This window comes from Triturus cristatus, chromosome 5_1 (assembly GCF_964204655.1).
Source record: "Triturus cristatus chromosome 5_1, aTriCri1.1, whole genome shotgun sequence".
Taxonomy (NCBI): Eukaryota; Metazoa; Chordata; class Amphibia; order Caudata; family Salamandridae; genus Triturus; species Triturus cristatus.
In genome coordinates this window covers 293,136,047-293,150,715 of record NC_140587.1, presented here as the reverse complement: position 1 = coordinate 293,150,715, position 14,669 = coordinate 293,136,047, and the positions used below count along the sequence as shown (strand labels likewise).

Sequence of the window (14,669 nt, the reverse complement as noted above, 5' to 3'; positions counted from 1 at the left end):
TAAGTGCGGTCATATGTAATAGGAGTTGAGCTTACTTGGCAATGGGAATAGTCCTGTGTCTGTCTGGTGTGTAGACGGGATTCCCTTCGGCTCTAGTAGATATGGTGTGAGTGAAGTAGGAGGCGGTCTTAGCACCGATGTGCAAGACTACAAATTAACAGAGTGAAAGTAGCTATCTATCAGTCTAGATCCAGACACCTAGTGGTTTTGGCTTAGGTTACTGATGTGAATGGACTGTCCAATAAGCCTCTGCTTTTCCAGCATAGTTTGTTCTAAGAGATTACATTTTTCTGCACTACCAGGGCCTGTCTGGCTGGCAGGTAAGCATTACCGAAGATATATCCTTCCTCCACCTTTCTTCATAACTATATCCCACATACATTTTTCTTTCTTTCAATAATTGTCTACCAATTATTTTTGACGATGAGCTGGAATTCGTCCGGGGGACCTGAGCGATACATATGGTTGAAGGAATTGATTAAATAGGCGGACTGTGAGAGGAAGGGGATTCGGATAGAGGAGGCTACAGGGGTATGCAAGATTCTGCTCTAGCCTGCATGGGATGTGATCTTGGCCTGCCTTAGACTAGATACACAGGGGTTGATATCCCATCTTCTACAATGTTCTTTCTCTCCAATCATTATTCAATTAATCTTGTACTTTCTAATCTACCAATATTTCGGCTTAACATTTATTGTGGCTTTGTTAAAAATATATATGATTTAATGTGTTGGATGTGCTACAAAAATAAATACATAAATGTACTCACAATAATTAACAGAATGAAGAAACGTATAACACAGGAGAAAGCATTTTCAGTTTCCTCGTAAAGTGGTCAACTATGTGCAAATTTGTGCTTTGTCAAATGATTAAACAAACAAGAGTATTTAAGACTTGATGCTGCACAAACAGAATTATTGAGTTCTTCAGTTTTCATTTCTAACCTAAAGCAGTTATCCATTGACTGGATTGCATTAATTAATACATTATATTTGAAACGCACAAAGAAAATGCATCATGGTCTCATACCTTGTGCACTGCTCCATTGTAGAACGGATAAACTGACCAATCAGAGCTAGGAATTGTTCTGTGTATCTTGAGTGAAACTGCTTCAACAATGTTAGGATACCTAATACCAGAGGGGGCCAGTCAACTGGATCTGCAGGTTTTTTGCATGCCATTCCTAAAGCGGGATAAACAAAGTACCAATCTTTGAAACGTTCAGATTTCAAATACTCTCCCATTTGCCAATTCAAAGTGTTAACTTTTCTTTAACTGTAACACTAGAAAATATGTATTCTGTCATATTTAACATAAATGACCAATAGAAGTTTTATCAAGCAGGGCACTGCTAGACCGACAGTAAAACGTTCATGGCATCTCATTTTGCAAGAGGATGAAGCAAAGGATGTTCACTCATTACATGGTTGGTACAAGGCTACATGACATTACCTATAAACTGGAAAAATATCCTGACTACTCCTCATCTGCCTAGTAAATGATACATCTGCTGCTTTGAGGATAATGGAATATGATCTATGACATTACTGACCCCAATACATGAATGTCAACCCTTTGGCCACACTTTAAGGAAAAATATTTAAAGTCATTCATTTGAAGGTAAGGACAGACAGCAAGAGACTAGCTTCGAAAAGGGGGTAACATGGGGCATTGAGAATTGAAAATTCATTTTTACTGATATAAATAAAAGAAGGTTGTTGGCAACAGCCTTCTGTGTGAGAATATGTTCACTTGTCAAGAGTTTCCATGTTGTCCCACCTAAGAAATTGTACTTCATGACACCTCTGTGGAAATATACTCACATCTCATACTGTATTTATAATTCTACGATATTTCAATGTGCCTCTTCTAGTTGACATCCACCCCTCTTCCCATGCCAACTACAAAGATACTCCTTCTTAAAAAGTTTAATGCAAATGCTGCACCTTTTTGGTCGTTCTCTACTAGATTAGATTTTCACTAATGCAGCTTCATCCTTTTGACAATTTTATCTTCATAACTAAACATAATAGTCCGTCACCCACCAATGATTTAAAAGAGAGAACATCTTTTTCCTTTTTTGTAAAAATATGTGACAAAGGCAGAGAATAAAGAAGAAGTTTTATGTATCATCTGATTAAAAATGGTAAGAGAAATAAGACCCTAGAATGAAGAATAGGGTGTTAGAAGAGAGATAAATGGTAAGTTTATTACAATCTATGCTTTCCAGTATCCTGAAGACGAAAAATGAGCTGGGGTGCCAGAGTAGTGAGAAGGGAAGAACAAATCCACTAAAGCTTTTTTTTTTACTAAACATAATCATATTGCAATTTGATGCAGAGTCAGTAAGTACTAGATTTGAGGGAATGATTTAACATTAAGGTTAGTCAAGGAAGGACAACAGAAGAAAGAACCAGAAGTTTGATAGTTTGTAGACAAAAGGGATCAGACATATCCATTTGTAGGTTTGAACATGGGGATGAGCTTTGTAGGAACTGGAGTGGTAAAGCGGACTAAGTTTTTTTGCAGGTGAAGGAGGAGGTTCAATGAGTACTGTAGCAAGTGGTTCTCTATTAATGATGATCTTGGAAGAGGAGTATGACACAGAATTCTTGTCCAAAAGTGAAGGTGCAAAAGGAGTGTATGATGGAGGATTAACTTGTTGATTGTGCATGCAAAGACAATAAAGGTGGGTTCAAAGTGAGGTGACGAGGCTTTGTAAGTATACAGATTTTACATTAGCCAAGGGTACTGATAGTGTACCCAGGCCTAGTTTATAATACATGAGAATTTTGGTAGTGTTATATTTTTGCAATTTATGTAGGAGCACACACACCTTGGTTTTCAGAGAGAAAATATGAGGTAAGCTCAGTAAAGTTACTGGATAGAATATGCACAAGAGATAATGTTATGTTATATAGTTTAATAACGCGTGCAGCTACTCCCGGCGCGAAACCAAGAGGAGTCACGTAACTGACACTAGGCAAAGGGGTATGTTTGTATATGTTTCTTGAAAGCCAGAGGGTCTTGGGTGTCACGAAGTGCAAAAGGAAGAGCATTCCAAGCCTGGGCGGCTTTCACAGCAAGGGAACGTCCGCCCAGTCTAAGGCAAAATAAGCGGGGCACTTTAGATAAAAGAAGTGCTGATGAGCGTAGTTGTCTCACCGGGACGTAGAAAGAAAACCACTTCCGCAAATATGCAGGGCCATGACCATAGAGAGCACGATGGGCAATGACAAGGTATTTAAATTTGACCCTTTTGGCTACAGGAAGCCAGTGTAGTGAGCGTAAAAGTTCACGCACGCTACTCCTTTTGGAAATTCCAAGGAGGAGCCTGGCAGCCGCATTTTGGACGACCTGGAGTTTATTTAAAGCATAACCGGGGATGCCCACATACAAAGCATTGGAGTAATCCAAGCGGGAGAGTATCAAGGCGCGTAGGACAGTCTCTTTAGCAGGCTTGGGAAGAAGGGGGAGGAATCTCCTTAAGGTTTTAAGGAGGCTAAAGCAGCTGCCTGCGACCTTCTTAAACTGGGTGGAAAAGGATAAGTTATCCTCAAACCATACGCCCAAATTCTTAGCGGCTGTGCCATTGGAAGTTGGCAGGGGAAAACCAGAAGGCCAGATCGTGTCCCTGAATTGCCATAAAGGAGAATCTCCGACTTGTCTCCGTTACACTTGAGTTGTGCGGCGGCAAGACACTTGAAAACCAAAGACAAGCAGTGATGGACATATGGTACAGAGTTCGCATCCTTTTCCCAAGTAAAGAGGAGCTGGGTGTCATCCGCATAGGCAATCACCTGTACATTAAAAGCATGTTTCAGGGCTTTAATGAACTGAGTGAAAGCTATAGTGTACTGCAGAGGCTGTGAGGCCATTACGAATTAGGTTAAGAAAAGAGGGTGGGCTTCTGGAGAATGTTTCTTTTAAGAACATGAGGAGCAGCTGATGTAGTGGTGGGAGCGATGTAGATCAGAGTATGTATGAAAGCATGTAAGATGGAGCTGGATCAAGGCAAGGAGAGGAAATGGGTCAATATACTAAATAATGATAAAAGGCCCATACGTTTTCTTTGGATGGATGTGAACTGAGTATTAATTAGTCAATCATCAGAAAAAGTAACATAAGTAAATACATCAGTTAAAAGAAACATTTAAAGATGGAAATGAAAGTCAAAAAAGTATTCAGTGGGAGGAGGAGCCTAGCGCGCATCCAAGATGGTCGCGTGAGCACAGGGCTCCCCGGACCCTTTCTGCTCCTCGGAATATATCCTGAGACTATCCTGATTTGGTGTATGGAATCTGGGAGATGAAGACCAGCTGATCATATATCTCTTTTCAAAACTCTAATCGGACCTGGGAATCCTGAGTTATCGTCGCCGGAACTTTTGGGACCCACCCGACGGAGGTGGCCGGGGTGAAGGTGACCCGTGGGGCCGGGCTGCAATTGAACAACAGCGGCCTCAGCGCGGTGCCAGTTACCGATTCAGCACTTTCGGTTTCGGTTTTGGCCTTCAGGAGATCAGCTGGCGTGCGTGCTCAAGGTGGCGAGGTGCCTCCCGGGCCTCTGCCCGAGGTTTGCTTTCATCTGCTACTGGCGGGTCTGACGCCTCCGGCCCCTACACCGACGGTTTGTGGTCCTTTTGCTGGCACCCGCGCACCCCTTGATCGGAGGTCCCATTGAGTGACTGCGCTCACATGGCGGGCAAAGGGGGTCCGGAGGGGCGCAAGACCAAGGCTTCACTGCGCGGGGGAGCGGTCCAGAGCAACAACATGGACCGCTATACCCAGGGCAGGAGGTCCCCTGGCGCTGCTGGCCTCTCCCCGGACGCTGCAGGGGGAGGCACGACCGTCGCTGCGGAACCTTCCCTGCAGGACATTATGGGCGCCATCGAGGGCATCAGGGAAACTATCGCGACGCAATATGAGGCCCTGGCCCGTAAGATCGACACTGTCGCGATCGATGTCACCCTGATTCGGGCCGACCTCTCTAAAACCAACGAGAAGGTCCAGGCCCTTGATGCACGGACCTCCACCCTGGGTGCGGAGGTGTCGGATCTGCGGGCCGCGCTTGGGGACATTAGAGTGGTCAACGACCATATGGCCCGGCGGCTTGAGGACTTCGAGGGACGGGCCCGACGCAACAATATCCGCATCATTGGGGTACCGGAGTCCTCCGACAGCCGCCCGGTGGACCTCGTGGTCGAGGAACTTATCCTGCAACAGCTGTCCCCGGTTGGCCTAAGCAAATTCTTCGCTGTGGAGCGGGCCCATCGAGTTCCGGGCGGCCGGCCGCGGCCGGGGGCCCCCCCGAGGCCTATCGTGGCTAAACTGTTCCACTACAGGGACCGCGATGCTATTCTGCAGGCTTCACGGACCCGTGGCCCGGTCCGCTACGAGAACTCGACCATCAATTTTTATCCGGACTTCACGCAACTGGTCCAGAAACAGCGGATGGGATTCCAAGGGGTGAAGCGCCGTCTCCGCGAGCTAGGCCTGAAGTACTCAATGATCTACCCGGCGAAACTTCGAGTGGAGCATGGAGAGCGGACAGCCTTTTTTGACTCTCCTGTGGCCGCAAGTGACTGGCTGGACTCGCTGCCGGACGGGGGTGGCCGGCCCGGGCCCTCTGGGGGCACCGCAGGTGACGGGTCCCCTTAGACTGACCTTTGGTCCTTACTTTTTGCGGCTTGGCACTGTACAGTTGGGTCTTACTTCTTTTGCATACTGTGCTTAACCAGGACCCGTGAGGGGTGCGGGCGGGTACGGGTCCCTTTCCTCCTCCGGGGTCTTTTTGTAGAATGGGGTTAATGGGGCGACAGGCACACTGCAAGTTGGGGGGGGTCTTTGGCCCGCAGGGGTGCAGGGTGGGGGGCGTTGGACTTGGGGTGGGGTTGGGGGGGAAGAGGGGTTGTTTAGTTGTGTGTTTTTTGTTTACAAGGCGAGGTATTGATTTTTATCCATATTTGGGAGCGGTGCTGCGGGCTGGGGGCCTCTTGAGCTATTGGATGGGATGGGGGGAGACGGGTTGAGGCTTATGTCATGGAACGTCAATGGGTTGGGGGACCGTATTAAGCGGGGTGTTGTACTGCCATATTTGCGTCGTTTGACTCCTGATGTGGTGTTTCTCCAGGAGACGCATTTGGTCGGCAATGTCTGCCATGCGATGAACAGGGGGGGATACCGCCTCGTAGCCCATTCTGGTTTCACAACTGGCTCCAGGGGGGTGGGCATTCTCCTGCGAACCTCCCTTCCGGTGGAGATCACGAGGATAGTCTCGGATGACAGGGGGCGCTATGTGTGTTTGACTGGGAGGTGGGAGGGGCAGCCCCTTACCCTGGTTTCAGTCTACGTCCCCCTGGGCCTCCAGAACTCCACCTTCACTGACTTGGGTCGAATGCTGCTTGACCTTCCGGACGGCCTCCTGCTCATGGGCGGGGACTTTAATTCTGTGGTTTCGGGTGAACTGGATCGTCACCCACCAAGGACCCTCCCCGCTGCCCAGTCATGGCTGGGTGGGATGTTGGAGACCTTCGGCTTGGTGGATAGTTGGAGACTATTGCATCCGACCCAGTGTCAGTTCACCTTTCATTCGGGGGCGCATGGGAGTCTCTCCAGGTTAGACTACTTTCTTATGCCTGCGGCGCAGACTGGTCGGATTCGAGAGGTCAGACACCTGGCGCGTGGTATCTCCGACCATTCTCCGCTGTGGCTTCTCTTTGACACCGGGTCGCGGTCCGCAGGTCGGATAGCTCCCATTAACCCCTGGTACCTGCGGGACCCTGTGACTCGTGACAGCCTGGTTAAGGCCATGGACCAATACTTCAGTGAAAACGAGGGGCCGGTGTCGTCTGCGTTGTCCCTTTGGGAAGCCTTTAAAACTGTGCTACGCGGACACGCCCTCGCCCAGATAGTGGTGGCCAAGAAGGTTAGGAGCGAGGCGGTGGTAAAGCTGGAGACTGACATCTCGGGGCTGGAGTCGGCCCTGGAGGCGAATGTTACTCCGGACGGACTACATGCCCTTAGCCTGAAACAGTTCGAATATAGGTCCCTGGTCACTGACGCGGCCAAAACTATGTATAGGGAGCGGCAGGGCCGACTGTATGACGCGGGGGACAAGGCGGGTAAGTTGATTGCGTGGCTGGACAAAAAAGAGAGAGTGAATCGTGTGGTCCCCGAGTTGCGTGCTGCGGATGGTGTGTGTGTGACTGAGCCGGATGAGATTGTGGAATGCTTCGCTGATCACCTCCGGGCGGTGTACTCCCCGGTGACTGACAGGGACGAGGATGACTCTCGCCTCCTACTGAGAGATATTGCTCTGCCCGGCCTGTCCGTTGAGGACCGGGAGCGGTTGGACGCCCCCTTATCGTCGGATGAAATAGCGACCGCGATTCGTTCCCTTCGCTCGGGCAAGGCTATGGGTCCTAACGGTCTGCCCATTGAACTATACAAATTGCGTCCTGATAAGCTTGCGCCCTTCCTCGGCCGCATGTTCCGCGACTCTCTTGCGGCGGGTTCCCTTCCTGCCGACCAGCGCTTGGCCACTATAGTCGTTATTCCCAAGGAGGGCAAGCCTCGTGACCGCTGTACCTCTTACCGGCCTATTTCACTGCTCAATGCGGAGCCTAAAATCCTGGCGAAAGTCCTGGCCAATCGATTGTTGAGTGTAGTGTGCGACCTTATTCATCCGGACCAATGCGGCTTTATCCCGCACCGCAACACCGCTCTTAACTTGCGGCGTCTGCACGGGGTCCTCGCCAGGGCGGAGTTCCTCCCCGAACCGGCCGTGCTGGTTTCTTTGGATGCCACGATGGCATTTGACACTATTGAGTGGCCATTCCTCTGGGCCGTCTTGGATAAATTCGGCTTTGGAGAGGGATTTATTGGCTGGGTGAGGCTCCTTTACACGGGACCCATGGCTCAAGTGGTGGTGAATGGGCGGGTCTCTCGGCCCTTTGCCCTTGGCAGGGGCACGAGGCAGGGGTGCCCGTTGTCCCCGTTGCTTTTTGCTCTCGCCCTGGAGCCACTCGCTGCCTGGCTCCGTTGGGAGCCCTCGCTTAGAGGGATCCGGTGGGGCCCGGGCTTTGAAGATCGGGTCTCGCTGTATGCGGACGACATTCTCCTGTACCTCACCTCACCGCGGCAGTCACTCAACGTCCTCTTTGACGTTCTGACCTCCTTTGGGAACAATTCGGGTCTCACGATCAATTGGTCTAAATCCTGCGTTTATCCCATCGCTGGTGGTCCTCCTCTCCTGCCGCCTCGGCTCCCGATTCAAATATCTCTGAGCGGCTTTAAGTACCTGGGGATATACGTTTCGCTGGACCCGGTGGCTCGCTACGAGCAGAATCTTCTGCGTCCACTTCGGCGGCTGCGGGAGGACACGGCCCGGTGGTGCAGGCTGCCCCTGTCCCCGCTGGGTCGGGCCGCGCTGTTTAAAATGATGTCCCTTCCCAGGTTCCTCTATGCACTCCAGAACTCCTTTGACGTTATCCCAGTGGCCTACTTTCGGGAGGTGGAGAGCCTGCAGAGGAGACTGGTGTGGAACGGCCGGGCGCGTATTGCTCTTGCCAAGCTCACTCTCCCCTGGTATGACGGGGGCATCGCGCTTCCTGACATTCGCAGGTACTATTGGGCCTCGCAGCTATCTGCCATTAACCACGCCACGTATGCGCCCGGCTTGAATCCGGCGTATGAGATGGACAAGTTCCTGCTTCCCGGCGGGAACTACAACAGGGCACTTTATTCCCGCCTGGCTGACCGGACCCTTACGGGTCCTACTAAGATTGCTGTGCGGACCTGGAGGGCTGCCACTGCGGCCACGGGCTGGAGTGAGCGAATGACATGTGCTACTCCCTTGTTTGCCTCCGACCGCCTGGGCAGCTTGTGGACCACCAAGGGGTTTGACCAGTGGGACACGATTGGTATCAGCAAAGTGGGAGACCTGTGGCACAAGGGCGCGGTCAAGACTTTCGCGGTGCTCCAGGCCGAATACGAGCTGACCGACAGGGAGTTCTTCCGCTACGCCCAGGTTCGACACGCCCTGCTCTCGGTCTTCGGGGAGGGGACCAAGATCCCTGTTTCCTCGCCCCTCGAGGACCGCGTACTTGACGGACATGTCCCTGATAGTACTATTTCTTTAATTTATAAAAAATTGATTATTCACCGGGCGGATCTCCTGGTGCGCCTTCGGGGGGCTTGGACTGGGGATGGGGTTGAATTGGACGACGAAGACTGGCAGTCTGCACTGTCGTCCCCCAAGGAGGTTGCCATTCCGGCTCGTCTCCGGTTGGTACAGCTCAAGATTCTCCACCGGGTGTATGTCACGGGTCCGCGCTTGGTCGCGATGGGATTCTCCGACGACGGACTCTGTAAACGAGGCTGCGGGCTCAGCGCCACCTTTCTTCATATCCTTTGGGAGTGTCGCGAGGTGGCGGACTACTGGCGCCGGGTCCACACGGTTATGGGACAGGTCACCGGGGTTGTGCTGCTGCCGGAGGTGCGTCGCTGTGTCCTGAATGTGTGGGAGCCCAATGACTACAACGCGGCTCAGACTCGATGGGCGGCCCTAGGGAACATGATTGCCAAGAGGGATATAGCGCAACTTTGGGGCGCTCAACGGCCGCCCACCGTGTCAGTATGGAAGGAGAATATGGACTGGTGTATGTTTCGGGAGAAGACAGTGTATGTGGCCCGTGGCAAGCCGGGGGCATGGGGTAGAATTTGGGGTCAATGGAATGCGTATCGCGGAGGCATCTGTACGCCCCCCCTGGTAGACACTGATATCGCCATGTCCCCCTGACCCTTGACGGCTCCTAGCGCTTTTTGTAACACCCACATATGGACGTTCATCTCCCTTGACCCCCTTCCCCCCCCCCTCCGTTCCCGGCCTCCCGGTACTCCTCTCTTTAGCGGATTGCTCAAATGTTCTGACTGGAGTTTCCCGGGGGGAGCCTGAACCGCACTGATATCCCTCGTAACTCGCCTTTTGTTTTTATTGTTTTTCTTTTTGTTTCTGTTATTGTTGGACTGACGCTTGCTGTTCTTCGAGGACTATCTTGAGCCACTGCGGGGCAGTGCCCTGGGAACGGATTGCAGCCTTGATATGTGTATATTTCCTTATGTACCTAGCGGCCGGCCCGGGTGGTTGTAGGCCCATACTTGTAACCGAATTATTGTTCAATAAAAACTTTTTCCAAAAAAAAAAAAAAAAAAAAAAAAAAAAAAAAGTATTCAGTGGCCCTGGAGCGCAACCGAGGTCCACAGCTGGTCAGAAAGGTATTATGATTGAAGCAGAGGGAAATTTGAAAGAGGGGAGGGAGGTAGGTGCCTGGCACTTGAGCTGTGCTGGCTTGGAGCAATTTGTTGAGAAGACAGATACCTATTCCTCAACCTACCTGGTAAATGTGTGGTGTGAATGTGCATACGTGTGTGTGTGTGTGTGTGTGTGTGTGATTGTGAGCGTGTGTGAGTGTGTGAGTGTGTGAAAATGTGAGTGTGTGTGTGTGTGTGAGTGTAAGTGTGTGTGTGAGTGTCTTTGTGTGTTTGTATTTGTGCGTGTAAAATGTGGCATGACCAGGGTGAAATTAAAGTAACAGTGCAATACAATGGGATAATTATGAGATCATCATTATTATATTAAACAGGTTGTTCAAAGTATAGCTTGTCACATGCAAGAAAAAAAGACAATTAAATGGGTGGCACTCTGACAGAGCATGCAGTGTCCCGACTCTACTCCACGCTATTTAACAACACTCTTCCATCACTTGAACCTCTGAGAGAGAAATGGGGGCGAGACCTGAGGAGGCTCGAGGATGATGACTAGGCGCATGCATGTGGGTACCCTGGCGAGGTTGCTGTTAGGGCGGGATTCCGCTTGATCCAGTTAAAAATACTTCACTGGGCATACTATACATGGACCAGTCTGTTCGGTATGGGTGGGGCGACTGACGAATACTGCTTGCAGAGCTGTCAGATGATGGGCATCCTATTGCATACAGTTTGGGAATGCTCGAGGATTGAGGCTCACTGGAATGAGGTGGGTAACAGAATATCAGAGGTCCTGTGGTAGGAAACCCCAACTAATCGTACTGGGCATCTGAGATGAACTAACCGTGGAAAGCTATGCCCTAATTTTTAGTAACCTGGCCCTGATAGTGGCATTCACGGATTTACTGAAATATTGGGGGGAAGCGCAAACCCTGCCTACCTTGCAGGAGGAGAAAGAAGGCATGAATTGGTGTATGGAGGTGGAGAAATTAATGTACCAAGCAAGAGGATGCCCACTCAACTTTGAGAAGGTCTGGGGTCCTGGGAGAGAGGCAAGGGAAGAGGGAGTGTAAGAAGACTGGGGGGGGGGGGTGCTTCCGGTGGTGGGGGCGTGTACGGATCGAGTTACAAGATGAAGTATTGGGTTTTGTGTTGATGGGAAAGGCTCTAGCTGTTGCAAAATGTCATTCTCCAGTCAGAATTTCGGGAAGATTTGGAAGTGGGTGGGGGGGTGGGCGGGGGGGGGGGGGGGGGAGATACGGTATATTGTTTTTTTCTCTGCAAAAACTGAATATAGAGATGTTAAAAAACAAGAGAATTATAGCTAAAATAGATTGAGTCAACAAGTTTCACCATACCAAGGTTTTTGATGTACTGAAGCTTTGGTAACTGGGCAATCAAAAAAATGAAGATCACAACAGGGAAATACGAAAGCCGTTTTGTAGTGATGTAGATCTAAAACACAGAAAAAAATAAAAACATGACTGTTGCTAAGAAGAAGAAGTTACACATGTGACTGCAAAATGTTTTAACAAATTATTCATTTTCTCTACAGCCTTATCATTTTTAAAATACCCAGAGCTTTTGAAATTTCAACTAACAATATTCGGCTAAACTATGGATACCCAGAACTGCACCATGGTGTTACTTAGATCGACAGGAAGTGACATTGCCTAAAGTATAACTGGAGCTGATTGGACGGGGCACCCTTAGTTATAAAAACTCTTTTTGCTAACATCAATATAAACAAGAAATGACAAAGCCTACACGTTTTGCTTCTGTACAATGCTTGTGCGCAGAGGCACTCAGTACACAGGCAAAGATGCACACAGACCATCATACTTTAAAAGATTATTTTTCACAATTCTAACAGGGACACAAAACAGCATATAGGCATCAGTGCACACAAATAAACAATCAAAACTAGCCCAGTAAAGCAGTGGCTCTTAACCTTCTGACTTTTGTGATCCCCCACTTAATCATCACTGGAACCTTGGGACCCCAAAATACATCATTATTGAAACCGGGAACTCCCATTGAATAATTAATGGAAGCCAGGGACGCCAGCCTAAACATTATTGATTATTTGAGCCTCAAAATGATACACCAAAAATATAGAAACATACTAAAATGATTAAACATTTTATTTAAATCACAAATATATAAGGAATATGCTACTTACCAGTATGCATCTGTTCTTGGCATTTAGAGCTGCAGATCTATACACTGTGCATAGATCGCCATCTGGTGTTGGGCCCGGATGTTTGCAGTTTGTTTTTCCTCTTGGAAAGTCTTTGGAAGTCACGAGGTCGGTGACTCCTCCTTTGGTTCGTATTGCGCATGGGCTTCGGCTCCATCCTCAGATTGTTTTTCGCCAGCAGGGAAAGATGGAGCGTAGTAGTAACAGTAAAGAAACCCATGTGTGTTGTATCTAAATAAGATAAACTGGAACAGATACAGGTAGCCTGGGAGGCGGGTGGGCGTGTATAGATCTGGAGCTCTACATGCCAAGAACAGATGCATACTGGTAAGTAGCATATTCCGTTCGAGGCATATGAGCTGCAGATTATACACTGCATAGATTATATAGCAGTACCCAACCCTAACGGCGACCACCGGCATCCGTTGCAGTTGTTTGGAACAGTGTTTTTAGTACAGCCTGGCCCACACTAGCTTGTTGCTTGGTTTGCACATCTACACAGTAATGTTTTGTGAAAGTGTGCGGTGTTGACCATGTCGCTGCTTTGCAGATGTCATCTAGTGGTATGTTTCCTAGAAAAGCCATAGAAGACCCTATCTTCCTTGAAGAGTGGGCTTTAGGGGGAACAGATAGCGTTCGTTTTGCTTTGTGGTAGCAAACCTGTATGCATTTTACAATCCACCTAGCTATCCCTGATTTAGAAATAGGGTTGCCTTTATGTGGTGGAGAGAAAGAGACAAATAGCTGTTTGGTTTTTCTAAAAGGTTGTGTTCTTTGGATGTAGTAAAGTAAGGCCCTTCTAACATCCAGTGTGTGTAAAGCCCTTTCCGCAACGGTTTGAGGTTGTGAGAAAGAGACTGGTAATTCTACCGACTGGTTTAGATGGGATGGAGAAATGACTTTGGGTAGAAATTTTGGGTTGGTGCGGAGTACAACCTTGTTCTGATGCATTTGGAGAAAAGGTTCCTGTATAGTGAGTGCTTGTATTTCACTAACCCTTCTGAGGGAAGTGATGGCCACTAGAAAAGCTGTTTTCCATGTGAGAAATTGCAGCTCACATTTATGTAATGGTTCGAAAGGGGGTCCCATTAACCTTGTGAGAACTATATTCAAGTTCCAGACAGGTGAGGGTGGTACTCTGGGTGGAATTACTCTTTTGAGGCCTTCCATAAAGGCCTTGGTGGCAGGCACCCTGAAAAGTGATAGGTGCTGCCTGTTCTGTAAGTAAGCAGCAATTGCTGCGAGGAGTAACCGAATGGATGTATATGCTAGTTTACACCTTTGTAGATGGAGCAAGTAACATATGATGTGCTGTATGGACACATTTAAAGGGTTGATTGTGTTGTTGTGGCAGTAAACAACAAATCTTTTCCACTTTGCAGCATAGCATGCCCTAGTAGTAGGGCGTCTAGCTTCCCTGATAATATTCATGCAATCAGGGGGAAGGTTAAGGTATCCGAATTCTAGGACCTCAGGAGCCAGATCGCAAGGTTGAGCTGAGCTGGGTCCGGGTGTCTGATCTCTCCATGGTTCTGGGTTAGGAGGCATGGTGAGAGGTGCAGCTTTTGGTGTGGTACTACCAAGAGTTCCAGCAGTGTGGTGTACCACGGTTGTCTGGCCCATGTTGGAGCTACTAGGATCAGTGTTAGGGAATGCAGTTGTAGCTTTCGCACCACTAATGGAATTAGTGGGAGAGGTGGAAAAGCGTATGCAAATTTGTTTGACCAGTTCATCCATATCGCATTGCCTTTGGACAATGGGTGTGGATATCTGGCAGCAAAGCTTGGGCATTTTTTGTTGTCATGGGTGGCGAATAGGTCTATGTGTGGATGCCCCCACATCTGAAAGAACGGGTGAAGAACTTGTGGGTGAAGTTCCCATTCGTGAATCTCTTGCGTTTGTCTGCTGAGCAGATCTGCCATGGTCTTTTGGACTCCTGGGACGTGTTGGGCCAGGAGAAAGATTTTCTGTGGAATTTCCCTTCTCCATATGCTTTGTGCTAATTGAGAGAGCTGTGGAGAGTGTGTGCCCCCCTGTTTTTTAATGTAGTACATGGCAGTCATGTTGTCTGTGCGAATGAGGACTGCCTTGCCTGAAATCTGCGTCTGGAAGGATTTTAGGGCCAGGAAGATTGCCAGTAACTCCAGATGGTTGATGTGGAGTAACTTTTGTTGCGGCGTCCATGTGCCCTGTACTGTGAG

At 48.9% G+C, this 14,669-nt stretch overlaps 1 protein-coding gene across 1 annotated transcript in view; it reads right to left on the bottom strand.

Moving 5' to 3' along the window:
- Positions 1-14,669, bottom strand: part of WASHC5 (WASH complex subunit 5) — a 330,547-nt gene that overhangs the window by 84,059 nt on the left and 231,819 nt on the right. Inside the window, exons 26-27 of the mRNA XM_085604961.1 lie at positions 11,627-11,723; positions 1,030-1,183 (exon numbers count right to left, since the gene is read on the bottom strand). Coding sequence (XP_085461087.1) covers positions 1,030-1,183; positions 11,627-11,723 — 251 coding nt within the window. The remainder of the gene's footprint in view (positions 1-1,029; positions 1,184-11,626; positions 11,724-14,669) is intronic.